This window comes from Anarrhichthys ocellatus, unplaced genomic scaffold (assembly GCF_004355925.1).
Source record: "Anarrhichthys ocellatus isolate YVR2014 unplaced genomic scaffold, GSC_Weel_1.0 scaffold100, whole genome shotgun sequence".
Taxonomy (NCBI): domain Eukaryota; kingdom Metazoa; phylum Chordata; class Actinopteri; order Perciformes; family Anarhichadidae; genus Anarrhichthys; species Anarrhichthys ocellatus.
The window spans coordinates 796,365-812,936 of record NW_022280130.1 but is presented as its reverse complement, the minus strand read 5'-3'; the positions used below and the strand labels follow the sequence as shown (position 1 = coordinate 812,936).

At 45.8% G+C, this 16,572-nt stretch overlaps 3 protein-coding genes across 3 annotated transcripts; 2 read left to right on the top strand and 1 right to left on the bottom strand.

The window, feature by feature from the left end:
• The first annotated feature begins 307 nt into the window (after positions 1-307).
• Positions 308-3,719, top strand: cunh1orf50 (chromosome unknown C1orf50 homolog). The gene is made up of 5 exons (XM_031875959.1): positions 308-504; positions 735-850; positions 941-1,027; positions 1,432-1,563; positions 2,297-3,719. The coding sequence occupies exons 1-5, from the start codon at positions 456-458 to the stop codon at positions 2,480-2,482; spliced, it is 570 nt and encodes a 189-aa protein (XP_031731819.1). The 5' UTR covers positions 308-455; the 3' UTR covers positions 2,483-3,719.
• Positions 2,291-8,254, bottom strand: ap5b1 (adaptor related protein complex 5 subunit beta 1). The gene is made up of 3 exons (XM_031875958.1): positions 7,952-8,254; positions 6,680-7,477; positions 2,291-5,916 (listed from the first exon to the last, which is right to left on the bottom strand). The coding sequence occupies exons 1-3, from the start codon at positions 8,087-8,089 to the stop codon at positions 3,985-3,987; spliced, it is 2,868 nt and encodes a 955-aa protein (XP_031731818.1). The 5' UTR covers positions 8,090-8,254; the 3' UTR covers positions 2,291-3,984.
• A 576-nt stretch (positions 8,255-8,830) lies between these two features.
• On the top strand, positions 8,831-16,203 carry nuf2 (UF2 component of NDC80 kinetochore complex). The gene is made up of 13 exons (XM_031875951.1): positions 8,831-9,018; positions 10,164-10,238; positions 10,330-10,406; positions 10,633-10,694; positions 10,777-10,874; positions 11,217-11,290; positions 13,452-13,545; positions 13,669-13,731; positions 13,868-14,005; positions 14,095-14,235; positions 15,000-15,175; positions 15,765-15,900; positions 15,990-16,203. Exons 1-13 carry the CDS (start codon positions 8,896-8,898, stop codon positions 16,095-16,097), a joined length of 1,365 nt encoding a protein of 454 aa, XP_031731811.1. The 5' UTR covers positions 8,831-8,895; the 3' UTR covers positions 16,098-16,203.
• Positions 16,204-16,572: the final 369 nt, after the last annotated feature.

Below are 16,572 nucleotides of genomic sequence, written 5' to 3'. Positions count from 1 at the left end.
TGTTACGCGCGATATCGCGACTTTTCTTTTTTGATTTCTCAACAGTGACAAATCTTCCCTTTTTTAAATGTTCTGTAGCGAGACTGGGCTTGTTTTCATACGCCCGAAACCCCATCCAAGTAATAATGGCCATATAATATGAAATATACTACAGGATTTGTTTTTATTGGGATGGAATTGGGAATGGAAGCTGCACGTTGAAAACGTGAATTTATTATAATCAAAAAAGACCCGATAAAGTTTTTTATTTCATGTATTTTTCACAGGCACAAATTAGGACTACCATTTGGGCAAAATGAGGCGGAGATTTAGGACCCCGTGAAACTGCCGGTATTTTGCATAGCATTTCTGGTCAAATATTAGCTGGTTACAAAACCAGTAGTTGGACCGGTAGGTTATATATGATAAGTATCACCCGAGAGACGTGTTCGTAGTAAAAACTGACAGAAGACAACATGGAGAGGACGGCCAGCCTTCCCAACCAGCCCGACAAAACCACCACGGGTAACAGAAACTGAGTGTCTTGCTGTAACGTTAAACCTGATGTCAAACCTTCCCACCGTTCAGAGCACTCTCGAAATAGTTTTTACGGAGTCTCACAAAGCTTCATTGTCATTGAGAATGCGGTTATATTTGTTTAGCTTAATCGTTTGTAATCGTAGTAGCAGCTGTTGTGATGGTACAGTAGCAGCTACAGTAGTGACATGTGTGTGTGTGTGCGTTGTTTTTTACAGTGACTCTGGTTGAGAGCAGCAGCAACCCCAGCGGGGTGCAACTGGTCAGTTCCTATCAGACCAACAGAGTAGGAGACCCCACGGACCTCGTGGCCCTGGCAACACAAGTACAGAGGGTATGGACAAAATAAACGTCCAAACTTTCCAGTTATACACGGCCCTAACTGTTAGTGAGGTACTAATGTTTTTTGTTTTTGTTTTTGTAGGGAGATGATTTCACTAAAGCCAACGCTTGCAGCAAACTGATGGTCATTGCTGACCAGATCAGATACTTGCAGGAACAGGCGAGGAAGGTGAGCAGCAAAAACACGAGTGCACACAATGAATGGGCTGGTGTTATGAATGCGTCAGTAAAATAGAAATGCTGCAGTTACTACTTCTTTTAATGCCACTGTAGCTAGTTTGTGGCTGATCGTGCCAGGACGTGTAAACTGTGGCAAGTTTTCAAACAATCCAATATGGATTCTTGTGGATTGTGATCCGTTGAGCAAGTTTCCTTCCTGATATTAATGCACATTTTAACAAGAAAACGGACTACAGATGAAGGTGAGATTTTAGCTTTATCTGGTACCATATATTTGCTGTGCCTTGGCACTCCAACATGAACAATAAAATAGATAAATGGGAAAAATGTATTTGATTATGAGACAAGAGACGTGCTTTCGGTCCAGTGCTCTTATCTTTTCTCTCTTTCCAGGTTTTAGAAGAAGCTAAAAGAGATGCCGACCTCCACCACGCTGCCTGTAACATTGTGAAAAAAGCAGGCAACATGTATTACCTCTACCAGCGGCCATCTGGACAGAAGTACTTCTCCATCATCTCCCCTAAGGTCGGCATTCTACCGATACATACAGCAACCCAACACATGTTGATAAGCTGCCTTTAATGGTATGTCCCCACACGTGGACGCAGAGTGTTACGACATGTCAGCACAGAGCCTGTTGCTTAACGTCCCCTCAGGGAGAGTTCCCCCAGCAGCACGTGAATACCCAACCAAAACACGTGTGTGTGTGTGTGTGTGTGTGTGTGTGTGTGTGTGTGTGTGTGTGTTAGATGTATCTGGTGTCCAAAGGTCACGTCACTAAGAGGGGGGCTGATAGTGAGCAGGTGGACAGAGACACAGGCGGGTTAGTTTGGATTTGACGGGTTATAGTTTCGTCCGTGCTTGTTTGTCGTCGTGGAATTTGTGGAAAGCTGGAGAACTTTGACAGTAAAACAGATCCTTTGAAACCTTTTTGTAAGTTGGAAACACAAAAAACATATGGGTTTCAACTACATATTCTTTCGTGATTGTTTTCATCAATTCTGCCGTTAACTTTTCTTGATTAGTAATAAAAAATATCAGAAACTAGTGGAAAAATGGCTGCGGTGAGACCAAATAACTTGTTTTCCATGAGCAACAGTCTAAAACTCCAAATTTATCATTTTACTTTGACTTAAGACCAAAACAAATCCCAAAAATTCTGAAGTTGGAACTAGATAATTGTTTTTTGAGTCTTTGACTTCTGACTAATGTCTGCACATCTCACCTTTGCCCACTGTCTTCGTCCTCCCCTCTGAAGGAATGGGGTCCCAGCTGCCCGCACACATTCGTCGGCGCGTTCAAACTCCAACACGACATGTCCTGGACCCCCGTGGACCAGGTGGAGAAGAGGGACGCCGAGATCGCCATCATGGACAAACTTCTCCGCCAGCAGACGGCCCTGCCGCCGTACACAGAACCCAACTTCAGGGGCCTCTCCGAGTGAAGCACGGCCAGACGGGAGCGCCTGAAGGACGGGGGTTTTAAACTGCAGTCTTAATGGACAGAAATCCGTACATGGATCGCTGATCTCAAAGCAGCTGTTAGTGTGTTGGTCACTTTCATACACTGACTCAAGGAGAGACGCTACAGGTGAATAGGGTAACATCTGAACTGATGATGTCATCAGTTGGTTGCTGACATTTGTTGTATTACAAGCTGTCTGAAATTGTATCTTTAAATATGCAAATAGAGCATTATCTAATTAAAAATTTGCTAATTTGCATACTTTTACAGAACAGAAATGTGAACATTGGATAAAGACAGTTCCAAAATTCCTGTTTGAGTCAAAGGTTTTTATGAAGGGACTTCTCTACATCTCTCCTGTATCACTCCATGAATCAGAAAATACTCAACAGACATTCAAAAAACATTTTTAGTAATAAATGTGTAATTCAGGCTCAGAACATGGAGAGGAATGAAAGTGTAAAGTTTGGTGTTTGGCTCTGAGTCTGAGGAAAAAATAATTTTGAGGAAACCGCCTTTAAAGATGTTTTGTAAACTTACAGACATTTTACTATTGGTGAATATGGTTAAACATTGAACTAACATATCATGGAACCTCCACAGTTGATTACTTTCATTAAGATTGATTTTTGTTTTGTGAGATTTTATGACGATGAGGCATTATCTGATAACTTTCAGTTCATTTAGGAAAAATCTACAGATGCAAATAAAGTAAAATAAAAACACTTTCATGCGTTTTCTTTCCACGAGTCTGAAAGAAGACGTGATGGAAGCAAAACACCCCAAAATTCTAAACTGACCAGATGTCTGTACTGTCACACAGTGTGCAATGTATTACTACAAGTTTACATTTTTATACACAGTGATTGGTGAAGTTGAATGCATTGTCTCAACTTCAGGGTTCGTTCTCTATAAATATAAATACTAAATGGAGCTACGCTGGCAGGCCTGTGCATGGACACTAATGAAGAAATAATAAAGATTTGAAACCGTTTAGCGTCGTTTATTGGTTGTCTAACAAACATGTCATGTAAAGCTGCACTGTGGAGTTTAAATTCAGTGTTCGTCACCAGAACGCTGAGGATGCTCAACCAACATGATAAAAGCATGTACAGCTCAGCTGTGTTTGCTCTTTAAATGAATTGTTCATTGTTTACATCTCTGTGCTTCATGTTACCACCAACAACTGTAGACCAGCAGAACAGCGTGAACCCAACCGCAGGAAGTGAGTCGTGTGTATGATGAAAGAAAATCAATTAAGTCTTTTGTCTGCAACCAATGAGCTTCTTCTGACTTAACATATTTCACACATTTGTTTAATTTTGGGTCAAGACAATTAAAATGCAATAACTTTATTTTGAGCAATTTAATTTCAAGTGCAATTGAAGTTAATAAAGTGTGACAAAAAAGTTAATGATTTTGTTATTTAAAAATGTGCTTTTAAAATAATTTATTTTTTAAAAGGTGAGCGAGTCGGCTGCATCACAGTCCGGTCTGTTCCTGGTCTGGTCCGGTCTGTTTCGTGATTGTCAGGAGATAAGAGTTTAGGTGACGCAGAAGCTGCCAGTTATCTGTGGCGACGTTGAAGTGCACGGGGTCCCCCGGTCTGATCTTCAGCAGCACGTGAGACCGCGGCGGGAGGAAGAACAGCACTTTGAACTCGTCTGCGTCGGTCAGGTCTGATATGAGGTACGGGAGGAAGTGTTTCTCCACCAAGGCGGTGAGAGCCACCTCCTTCAGCTGGCAGCACAACAGGCTGGTAGCACAGTCATCCTGTTCCTCTGCGCTCATTTCATCCCACAGACCCTGGAACAGGCCCAGTCTGCCGCCGCGCCCCCAGCCCGGGGGAGCGGGAAGAGGCGCGAAGGCCTGCCAGAAGGCCACGTGGATGTGCGGCAGGACGGTGAACCAGGAGAGGCCGTCCTGTGTGGTGAAGACAGCGCTGGTGTGGAGAGTCGTGGGGTAGGGCCACCTGGGCTTCAGTGTCAGCCGGACCTCGGGCGACGGCCTGCCTCTGAGCAGACGCGGGACGCTGATGTCGCCCAGCTCCTCGTAGTGGTCGTCCGTGAGGCTGAAGTGGAGGCGGATGCTGAAGAGCTGATCGAAGCGGGAGTCGCCGTCGATGTGAGTCAGCTGGTAGTTTAGGGTGACTTCTGAGGCGAAGCCGGGGACGTCGAACTGAGCTCTGTATTCTTCCAGAGCTGCGTTCGCCTCTGCCGGGAAAGTCTCATTCAGGTTTAGGTCGCTCACTTCGTCAGTTTGTGTTTCTCCCTGAGGCTCAGAACGGGCCTCGATCAGCCGGAATATCAACTTCTCCGTCTGGTGGATGGTCAGCGCGCTCGCCAAGCCCTCGCTCTCTGCCATGATGCAGGACAGCGATCGCTTCTTGACCTGCCGCCCTCCCTCGGCGGAACCCTGCGCCAGAACCCCGGCCAGCTTCTCCCGGGACAGAGTGGTCAGGAGGGTGTAGTAGAGGCGGGCGTGGTCCCGGATGTCCGTGTCGCCATAGCGGCGGGTGAGATGCTGCAGGACGTCGGCCAGAGGGATGAGCAGCGAGTCCAGGCTGGGGTGGACGAGGAGGCGGCGGCAAACCCCCAGCAGGCCGTTCCCCAGGCGCCAGTCGCCGCTGGCGCACGGAGAGGAGGTAGACGGAGCGGTGACACTGGACAGGAAGCGGACGGTGCTGTGCTGGGGGATCTCTCCCTCCTCCGCCACGCGGGCCAGAGTCTTGAGGTGCCAGCTCAGGTCCCGCAAGGTGAGACGAGTGGGCGGGGCTTCGGCGATGACCCCCTGGAGGGCCCTCAAGATCCCCACCGCCCAGTCGGACTCTGCGAGCTTGTCCTGGACCTGGTCGGCCAGGTTGATGACGTGCGGGGCCAGGTGGGTGTGGCGGAGGTAGAGCTCGCACAGCTCCTCCGTCAGGCTGCGACAGTAGCGCTCCACATGGCAGAAGTAGGACAGGAAGAGGAAGGCGGCTCTGAAGAAGGTGACGACGACCTGCCGGCTGCCCCCGTTGGCCACGACGCGCAGCAGCGCGGTGAGGTGCTGGTAGAGGTAGGCCAGCCCCCCGCTCTCCTCCCCCTCCTCCGCCTCCTCCAGGTAGACCAGAGACAGCAGGTTGAAGCGGGCCAGCCCTGTGGCACTGTCGTTGAACACGGTGGGCGCCAGGGCCGAGGCCAGCCGCGGGGTCAGCAGCACGGGGAGGCTTTCGTCGCCGTCGCCACCGCAGCCGATGGGCCGGTTCTCGGGGAAGTGCAGGAGGCAGTCCGTGTAGAAGAGCTTCTCGGGCACACTCAGCAGCGGGTGCTGGGAGAGCACGACCAGCCGCTGGAGGATGAAAGCTTCGTCCTCAGCGCTGAACAGGCTGTCAGTGAACGCAGACTTCAACAGCAGCGTGCTGTGAAGGAGGCACACCTGGAAGGAGGGGAACAAAGAGTTACTGTGGAGGTCAACCGAAAGCTGCTTATGTGGAGACTTTCTTTTGGATAATTAAAAATATACATAGAGAAATACACGCGTATATCCCAGCATTAGTATTTATCACCTCATTAACAGACCCCATCCTGCTTACAGGCTACAGCTGGATCAGAGTACCGCTACTGCAAACCCCACATCTCCTACAGCAACGTGCTTCAAATTAAAAGCCTTCAACTGGCAAAATGAAAGGTGGCTTTTATTGTGAAGCAACCACAGGGACATTGTCTTCTATAAATTAGACAGACAATACACCATTTTAGCAGACAATATGAATCAGTTAATGTTTTTGTTTTTTTTAAATTGTAGGTGACAGGGGCAGTTCACCCAAATGGATAAAAAATTATGTATTTTGTAAGTTAAGTTAAAAAAACAAAAAAAACACTTAAATTAACAGTAAACAAATCACCAGCAATGCGTCTTGGTTTGTCTTGGGCGATGTTATGGTTACTTAGGATAATCCACAGAGCTCACTGTGGACAGTTTTCAGTGGAACTACTTTCTACTGAAGAAATAGTCCCTCTGAGAACTGTTGACAGTGTGTACTGTGGATTATCTGGAGTAACCATTGCAGTAGGTAGGAGAAAGAAATCTAAATACCTGAAATAAGTGTTTTTGTTTTGAATTAAAACAGAAACTGCTGGTAAACATCAACAGGTGAGTGAAACACGTAGGAGACTAGTTCGGTCCATTTGACACAAACCTCGCTCGTGCCCAGCAGTCGCAGCAGCTGAGCTCTGAATACGGCCGGAGGGACACCAGGCACCATGGCAACCACCTCCGTCAGTCTGTGCAGCAGTGCAGCCTGGCACAGAGGAGTGAGGAGGTAGGACTCCTCCAGGAGGGAGGACAGGACCGAACGCAGCTCCTTACAGTCGGGCCCGGTCTGGAGGGTCGGCACGGTGCCCATTGGTCCCAGGACAAGAGACGACAGTATGGCTGAGGAGTCTTTGTCGCTCATCGGGCCCGAGTCCAGCTCTGCCTCCCACGCCACTGATGTGTGTCCTCCCAGGAGAGCCTTGAGGTGCTCGGCACTAGCTCCCGCGTCCTGGGTGAGCCGATACACGGCGTTCCTCAACACCAGAGCGTGGAGTCCCGCGTAGGCCTGGTGGAGCCGGGAGGTCTCTCGCTGCCGGAGCCCACCCAAGAGCTCGAGGCGCTGGGAGAGAAGGCCCGGAGAGCAGGCCTCCAGCTCCCGCAGGCAGTTGCAAGCTGTGGCCCGGAGAGAGCGAAGAGCGCCGTCCCCTTGGAGGTCCCCGGTGTCCTGGGCCATCTGAAGGAGCAGGTCCAGGAAGTCCTGGAACGCACGGGAGCGGAGGCTCACGCAGGAGGTGCAGACCAGCACGGCGGTGAGGGCCAGGAGGAGGTGACAGCGGAACTGGACGGACTTGGGAGGACACTGGTCCAACACCGACATAAGCTCCAGGGCCGTCTCCTCGCCCACAGAGTCCGAGGGACACAGCAGAGTCGGGTGCTCACACAGCGGGGACAACAGGAGGACCTGAGGATGGATGAAATGTAAGAATTGTGGACAGCAAGGATTACATTAATCATTCAACAGGAAAAAGAAAAACACCACAGATAATACAGGTAATTAGTGTTCACATGTGTCACAGCTGTCAAGTACTCAATTTATAGTAGTAATTTTAAAAAAACTGTGAAAACGCCCACATCTTCAAATTGTTTATTTTGTCCGACCAAACCGTCCAAATATATTCCGTTTATGAACATAGAGTAACAAGAAAACCATATATATTATATAAATAATATGCTCAAAAAACGACATCGTTTAGCATTGTGTTGAGACTGGACACATGCCAAACTCCGTTTAAAAATCTGTCAATGAAGTGTTGGCTGCTGCACCCACGTCGTACAACGTTAATATGAGCTCTGCTCGTGACTCTAACGGCGGCAACACAGTGATGAAGCACGGGGGTTTAACTTCGTGTACATTTCACTTTATATTGTTTGTTACCTTGACACAGTAACTGGCTCTGTCATCTCGGAGCTCGCGGAGCAGCTCTGCGAGGAAAGCCTCGGCTGTCGTCCCGGAGAGGAAGCGAGACGGACTGTGGGAGAAAGCAGAGATCCTCTCGGCCCAGTTCTCCGCCATTCTTCGCTCAGATCCCAAACCTTCGCGACGTACAAACTATCCGGTCAATAACTCTTTCCAAAGTCATTTGCATACAGTAAGCTTTGACTTTAAAAATGTGAAACCTCAGCATCCAGGAACACAGCAGTGAGTTCCGTGTTTTGTCACGTGCAAATGTAACAATCGCGGTGTCACATCAGCGCCCCTGCTGGTTCGGAGTGTCGACCAGGAGGATGAAATACAACCTGTAGAGCAGCTAACAGAAGTTAAAAAAACTTTTTATATTCCAACATTTTCTTGAAAGGAATTTTGTTATTACCCGCCGCAACAATATAATATATTAATACAAAAAGGTTTCAAATAACTAAATAATTATATCCCTCTAGTCACAATCCTACAAACTGCATTAAGAATAGATTATACTTGTACCATTGCATTTGTTATTTGCATAACTGTAAAATAGCCGCTGTTTTATATTTTGGCTTTATACTATTTATTATTGTGCACTTCTTAAATTTGTTCTTAAATTATAACGGAATGTGCTCAGCAAGACACCCAAACATTACACATTTAATTCAATCCTGTCAACAGCAATGAGGTTAAAGTTAAGGTGGGGACAGTTCAAGAGTTGTACACGGGTAGTGCGGCAGAGGGCGCTGGTGAGTCATGTATAATCTCCCTCGTAACAGAAGAAGTATGAAATGACCAATCAGATTCGCCGTGTAGAAATCAACAAGGAAGTCATTTTTAAGGCGCCAATTTTGTGTCGCCGCTGAAAAGTTCCTCTGTGTTTTTTTCGGTGTTTAGCTCGCACTGAAACCGCCACTATGTCTGATAACACCTTCCCTGTCTATAATGCGGATGCGATAGTGAATTTTTACCGAACTGAAGTTCTCACAGGTCAAGAGGCGAAACACTTCACGAAGGGCGACCTGACTCCAGCTCCAAAGGTAACGTCCGCTCACCGCCGCTACGGTCCATGAGATCAGAAGAGAACCGTCTGATAACAGCGACGTAATGAGCAGCTGTGCACGGTTCGTGAGAAAGTAGCGTTATATAAAACGGACTCAGATATATATTATAACGCAAATGGTGCAAGAAACTGAATTGAGTTTTTTTTTTTTTTTTTTTAATATGAGCATCACACCACAACATTGTAGCGCTACAGTATGTTCATCATTGTTGTAAAGTTAGATGGCCATTACCTGTTAAATGATTTCAAACAATAACCAATTATCTTGAAAACACAGGTACTTTTTCTCAAAGATAGGTTTTCATCAGTAAACCACACAAAGTACAGTGCATTTATACTGTAAGTTATGAAAGCATGACACAGTAAACCCCAGTCACTACAGTACCAAGAACAGTGATGGTAAACAAAAGAAAACTATTGAAGTTCAGTTATTAGTAATGATGAGTTTATTTAACATCTCTGCTCTGTGTCATTTAATGTTTTGTGCTTTGTATGAACAAGCAGCATTTTTTGTTCTGCAAGCTAGTTCAGCCATTCATATTACAAGTTTTCATATTGAAAGTGTTGTGAAAACTGAGCCAAAGCAGTCTGTAGACACGTAATACAACATGCTCATATTTATGTGAGCATGTTGCAAGAAAATCACGGTCCAGGTTTGTACCAAGAAGTCCAGATGTGGAAGATATCCACTGGATCTGACAAAGAGACAAGAGCAGCAACAAACAGTCAATCTACAGAATATGAATGATTTTGATAATCCATTCATAGTTTAAAATGAGTAAAAGACAATGAAAATCCAGCGGCTCTATTGTGAGGGTTTACTGCTTTTCTTATCATATGAAAGTAAAATAACACCTTCTGGATCTTAAAGATTATTTACATTATTGATTAATCTGATCATTATTTTCTTGATGAATTGGAGCTCTCTTGTCTATAACATGTCTGAAAGTTATTAAAGTTGCCAGCTGTGATTTCCCGATGCCCAACGTGAGGTACCAGCTTCTGGTTTTAATACGATCCACGATCCAAAACCCCCAAAATATTCAGTTTCCAATCAGTTTCCACCATCTCTGGTCAGATACACCACACGTGGTTAACGTGGCGCTCGCTTCTCTCTTCCAGCCGGAGGCGGTTCAGACGCTCTACATGAGGGTGTTGCATCTCCTGTATCGCTTCAGACCCGAGTGTCACTCCATGGTGAGTACCGGGGTCACACTGAGCCGTCTGATGAACAGAATCTTTTCTTTCCCATGTTTAAGAGCTCAATTCCCCCCCCCCCCCCCCACAGGTTCCACTTCTGGAGAACATTCAGAACCCGGTATATCATGAGGGGACCACTGCTATCACCAGCGTCTACATACGCATGTGAGTGTTCCAACTTCCTCTCCTAGATATATAACACAATATGAACCAACCACACCATGAAGGACTGCTGATAATAAACACTGTGTTTAGATGGATGTAAACAAGCCAAGCAGACTCAAGTGAAGAGAACTCGTGGATGTTTTTCTTATTCTCAGTGCAGCACTTGGAAGGCTGCAGCTCTGAGTTATGGTTTCATTGTGTTTTCATGTGTGCGATCCTTTCACAGGCAGCAGTTTCTGCCGATGTGCTTGGTGTACGATTTTTCACTGAACGACCTTCTAGCTCCAAGTAAGTACATGTTTTCTTCGGGTCCATCCGTCCACAGTTTCCTCCTGAAAGCACATCACTGGTGTTGTTCTTCCTCTTCTAGAGAAACAGAAGACTCTGACTATTCTGAGCGCCATCATGAACTTCCTCCACTTCAGGAAGCAGAGGATGGACATCATCTTCGAGAAGCAGGCCAAGTTTGTATGTGATGTTGGTCCACGCAGGTGTAGCGATGGGTGGGGGGGTTAGTGGTGAAGGCTAAAAGCTGAGGCAAAGGTCCTGAAAGATACATACATACGGTTTCTTTCATGTTCTCTCTGTGTGCTCTTATGAATACGTATTAATGTAATGAATGTGTTTTGCACTCGGCGGTTCACGTACGTCAGTGTTTAGCGGTGGCGACGTGGTTCCTTGACAAAAATACTTTTATTTCAAATTGATATCTTTATAATCTCAGAGCATGAGATGAGTTTCTATAGATGATACAGTTTTAAACCTGATGCTGGTCTCAGTGTGTGTAACAGCTCCTCTCCCTGTTGTCAGAGGGCAGACATGGACCGGCTGCAGGCTTACACCAAAGGCAACAAAGAAGCAGAGAAGAAGATTGAGACGCTCACGTAAGTAGACATGAGAGACCAGCTTCTTTAATATAATGTTTGGTGTTTTTGTTGCTGTATTATATCTTTTTAAAATGTGATGTTTCTGAAACAAGCACATTTGAAGACGCCACCCTGGGCTCTGTGAGAGTTTAATCTACAGGTTATAGACCAGGGGTGGGCAAACTTTTTGGCTCGGGGGCCACATTGAGTTTTAAAATTTGACAGACGGGCCGGGCCAGTAGCAGATGAATGGAGTGTTTGTGTGAACTAATATGAATTACAAGTAAAAGCCATGACCTAAAAAGTAACTTGCATTTAATTTCAGTGGGAACAGTGTTGTTGGTCACCCTTTTTAACCAGTGCGTCAATGTTTGGTGTCAGTTTGGTTGTGGCAATTCTCAGAACAGATCTGAGGTGTACATCAGTTAGCTGGGATCTTACACGGTATTTTTTTGGCGCATTAATGCATATTTTATCGTGCACTTACTTATTAAGCGGTCATTTTTGACACAGCATTTTTAGTGTAAAGGTTAATAACTGTGGTCTTTTTAGCTGTTTGATTCTTTGACCGGATCATACAAATATTTGACTGTCACATCTAACATTATCAGAGTTCTGCTCTGTAATGTCTTTCCTTGTCTCTCCCCCTGTGTCACGGTGTGGGTACATCTCACTGGCGTCAGGAAACGTATCGGAATACCTTTATTTATTGGCTAAACTGCATCACGTGACGTGATTTACAACGCATTGGTCGGTGTTTTTCCTGCACCGCTGAACAAGTGCCGTAAATGCTGGAAAGGAGCGTTAATAACTCCGCTGCATAAAGCAAAGTCCCGGGACCCACTGAAAACGGGTCCGCGACGAACCACCAGTTGAGAATCACTGGTCTGCAGGATCATGACAAGCGGTGAACAGCTGTTTGCGTGGCGTGTCTTCCGTCTCTTCCTGTTTCCTTCACCTACATTCCCCTGGGCCCTAAGCCCCTCCCTGTACAGCTTCTTATCACCTCTTTGCACCAATGTACATTTATAACAAATACCACACATATTACACGGTAATCAGCGTTGCATATGTGTCAAACTCTATCGGTGCATCTCCGGTCAGTCTTTGTTCATCCTGCATTGCTCTGTTCTGTTCTTTAATGTAACGTAACTAGAGTGACGGAGCCTCTCCCAGCTGTTAGCAGACTGTTGTGCTAGCGAGCAGGCTCGCACGCGAGCTGTACCCAGCATGCAGTTCGGCGGTGAAATTTTATAAATGTACAATTATTAGTGTTACAAATTGTTTATGTGTTACAGACTGTTGTGTGCTGTTGTGTTTTTCTCTGTTAAAGAGCGTTAGTTGTGGGTTGTTAATTGTTGTGTTATAAAGTTATGACCATGAATAGGGTTCCCTCTCAATGCATATAAGAGAACTAGCGCTGACCGCTGTGCAAAAGCGGCGAAAAATACATTTAGCTGCCTGTTGAAAGCAGACAGCAGTTGTTTCGGCAATGCACCGGTATAATGGTGTGTGAAGAATTCATATCATACGGGAAATTAAAACCGGTATACTGCCCAGCCCTAGTCTTTATTATAGTTTGGAGAATTTTGTACCAATATTTGACGGGCCGGATTAAAAAGCCCAACGGGCCGTATCCGGCCCGCGGGCCGTAGTTTGCCCATGCCTGTTATAGACCAAAGATTCATTTCTTAAAGGGACAGTTCACCCCACCTCACCGCTGTTTTCTCTCTCTGAGATGTTCACATCGATCCTCCTCGGCGTAGCTGCAGTGTAACTAGCTCTGTTGTGCTAGGTGAGCTAGCGGTGTCGGGTAGCTTCCTCCTGCGCGGTGATACGGTTGGCAGGTGCAGTTCGATTGAAAGAAAGTAGTTCCTACATGAAATCTGTGGGTTCTCTTGAGTAAGCAGGGGTCATCATTTCCGCAAAGAGACATTGCTGTTGAGTTTGTCAAATGTAAAATATAGTATTTTTTATTTTGGGGTGAACCGTCCCTTTAATTGAGTGGACATAACGGACAGATTAACTGACTGATTATTTTTATTTCTTTGCAAAATAATGGAATGATCTATTTGGTGAACATTTGAAAACAAATGTCATGTCAAGATCACAAACTAATAACTTTATGGATAATTATGTAATGAGCTGCATGTCCACTCCGCCTCTCATCCTCGTTCAGGACCATCCCACCAGAGCAGCAGGCCGAGGCCGACGAGCTGGCAGCCGCGCTCTCTGAGCTGCAGGCCACCAACATCCACGAATACCAGGAAGTGGTAGGTGGTGATGATGCTCAGTCACATGATAAGACGTGATGGTGTGTGTGTGTGTGTGCGTGTGTGCGTGTGCGTGTGCGTGTGTGTGTGTGTGCTCTCAAGTGAAACAAAATCTCCTTTCAGGATGCAAAAAATGAAAGCATCGCAGAGTGGAAAGCCAAAATTGCGGAGAAGACTCAGAAACTGGTACGTGAACGTTTGATACGGACCATATACGTCCTCTGTGAACACGACCATGTGGTACTTTGGTCTGACGTCCCAGAGTCCAGTAAGAGTTGAGGGAGTGGTTTAAACGAGCTGTGTGCTGTTTGGTGTGCCTTAGGCCCAGGTGAAGGTGGATGTCTGCAACCTGAAGGAGGACATCGGCAAACTCACGTCTCAGATCGTGGAGTCTCCAGAGGAGCTGAAGACTCAGATGGAGAAGATGAGGGAGAACGTCAAGAACATCAAGAACTCCACCGTGAGTAGATAAAGAAAGAACAAAAACCGGGGTCGTCTCCAAAAGTCTGCCGTTGTTTTAAAACGCAGACTTCCTGTCTTTGATTTCAGAAAGAGACGGACGAGCACATGGTGGAGCTGCAGAACATGGTGCAGAGTGTGACTCACACCGAGGCCGAGATCCAGCAGATGTTCAACCTGCTGCAGGACCTGGAGAGCAGCATGAACAACACCAAGCAGAGAGCGGAGGAGGTACGAGCAGAGCCCGTCCACATCCACTTCACCAGAGCATGACATATCCAACATGAACACAAACCTTCTGAACATACAATACAAATCGACTCGTTGCTAGTAGTGAAGGACGCGATAGCAGAGAGTGATGAGGAATACTACTGCATAGAGTGTGCCAAGTTTAATGTAAATACAGCTAATTATTCTGTTCCAAAGGCCCAGTATTAGCCCATGACCTGCTGTTTGACAACTTCTGCCTTAAAGGGAGAGTTTGGATTTTTGAAGTGGGTTTATATGAAGTATTTATTATTCATAGTGTGTACTTATCTGGGGTCTGAAAAGTAAAGCCAATGATCAAGTGTCTTAAAGCTGCATTCTCTCTAATGTCCAGCAGGGGGCGACTCCTCTGGTTGTATAGAAGTCAATGAGAAAATGACTCTACTTCTCTCTTGATTTATTCCCTCAGTAAACATTGTAAACATGAGTTTATGGTCTCAATCTCTAGTTTCAAGTCTACTTTAATACAGCATGATGTTCATTTAGTAAAGTATGGTCCATTTAGAGTCAAACAGACCATAAAGCAGGGTATGCTTTAGGGCCCCCTCAAAGCCCCCTCATGTTAGCAGTACGTGCTGCTAGATCTTCCTTTACAGCTCATCGTTGTGCAACTCTGCATCAGCATAGTTTCTCTGTGTGTGTGTGTGTGTGTGTGTGTGTGTGTGTGTGTGTGTGTGTGTGTGTGTGTGTGTGTGTGTGTGTGTGTGTGTGTGTGTGTGTGTGTGCAGCACCAGGAGCTGACGGCTCAGTATGAGAAGAAGCAGAAGGAGCTGAGGAACCTGTGTGTGGAGGAAGGCCAGCTGAGGAGAGCGCTGGCCATGAAGCTGGACAAAGAGTCCAAACAGAACATCCGCAGGCAGAAGAAGAGAGAGATGAAGGATCAGCATGTTCAGGACGTCATGGGGTATGTTCACAGCATAATGGACGTACCAGTGGTGTAACGGACCGCTGTTTATCTGTTTAACCGTCACAGTGTCAAACACAGTTTCACTGACCATCGGTATCTCTTATGTTCAGCATTAATGCTTTCTAGTCTCTGATAATGTTACACTGTGAAGAACAAAGTTTCCATGATGGGTTCAAATGTAGTCTTGTAAAATATAGCTTTGGTGAGGAACTTTTAGAACTTTACAGATTATAATACATCATTAAAACTACGAATGAGAAGACTTTTTGAATTCATAGAAATACAATCTTTTATTTCCTTATCATCTGAATTTTGTGTTTTTAAAGCTAAAATGCAAAAGTTAGAGGATGTTTATGGTTTACAGACTTCAGAGCGGTTGATATTATTTTTGGGACGGTGGCGTTATCAATGATCGGATCTCTAAAAGTTACATTTGCTCTCTTCTTTAATTTTGCTCCTGAGTTTTGTGATCTGTTGCTCCTCTGGAATTTACATATTAGTCAATATGATAAATATAATTGTTGTTGTTATAAATGTTTCTGTAAAGCCGAACGCTTTGAATAACCAACACTGCATGGTTCTCCAGGCAGTGCAACCAGATCCACCAGAAACGCGAAGAGATGGCCGACAGGATCCAGGAGATCTCCAGAGAGACGCAGCAGCTGAAGGCCAAGATCCAGAGCCTGAGGGACGTGTGCAGCAAGGAGACTGCCAAAGCTCAGGTGTGTGCTCCTCCGACGCGTCCACACGGGTCCGTTCTGTGTTTCCCTGGCGGCTCTCAGACTAATGCGCCGGTCCTCTCTGTGTCCAGGCTCTGTTCGACACGCTGTCGGCCTCGATGGACGAGCTGCACCGGAGGATCCAGACGCACATCGTGGACCTGAAACAAGACGTCACCAAGATGTCTGCTAGCTTCTGAACGGCTTCATCGTTCATTACTTCTCTGTGTGTTTTAACTCTTCTAACCTTGTGTTGCCTGTTTCACTGTTACTATTTAAGATGTTTGTATACCAGTTAATAAATCCGATCAGACCGAAAGGAGCGGAATCTACTGTCGTTATATTCAGGAACCAATGTTAACATTGTTGCACCGGTGAGGCCCAGAGATCCTAAACCATTACTTTAATAATACTATATAATATTATAGTCCCAACACCATGAAGTACTATTCAATTATAAACATGGTCATAGTTTCATCTGCAGGAAAAACACGATATTGAGCCAGTTCAAACGATGAAGCACCTCTTAACCACAGTGTGTCACTTTCTGCAGCCAGGAGTTAAAACGGGGAATCATGGGCTTCTCCCGGTTCAGGTTTTTAACTGCTCATTGTTTTTCTGTTTTAATTAGTTCTTTTTAAAGATCCATATATTTGGCTCTCCTTCATTTTCACC

Bases quoted from the DNA above. Each gene is read 5' to 3' on its own strand.
- nuf2 (XM_031875951.1), top strand. From the start codon at position 8,896: ATGTCTGATAACACCTTCCCTGTCTATAATGCGGATGCGATAGTGAAT. The intron at 10,239-10,329 runs GTGAGTACCGGG...CCCCCCCCACAG, and splicing joins GACCCGAGTGTCACTCCATG to GTTCCACTTCTGGAGAACAT. The intron at 10,695-10,776 runs GTAAGTACATGT...TTCCTCTTCTAG, and splicing joins GAACGACCTTCTAGCTCCAA to AGAAACAGAAGACTCTGACT.
- ap5b1 (XM_031875958.1), bottom strand. From the start codon at position 8,089: ATGGCGGAGAACTGGGCCGAGAGGATCTCTGCTTTCTCCCACAGTCCG. The intron at 7,478-7,951 runs GTAACAAACAAT...ATCCATCCTCAG, and splicing joins GAGCCAGTTACTGTGTCAAG to GTCCTCCTGTTGTCCCCGCT. The intron at 5,917-6,679 runs GTTTGTGTCAAA...CCCTCCTTCCAG, and splicing joins GACTGCTGGGCACGAGCGAG to GTGTGCCTCCTTCACAGCAC.
- cunh1orf50 (XM_031875959.1), top strand. From the start codon at position 456: ATGGAGAGGACGGCCAGCCTTCCCAACCAGCCCGACAAAACCACCACG. The intron at 1,028-1,431 runs GTGAGCAGCAAA...CTCTCTTTCCAG, and splicing joins TGCAGGAACAGGCGAGGAAG to GTTTTAGAAGAAGCTAAAAG. The intron at 1,564-2,296 runs GTCGGCATTCTA...TCCCCTCTGAAG, and splicing joins TCTCCATCATCTCCCCTAAG to GAATGGGGTCCCAGCTGCCC.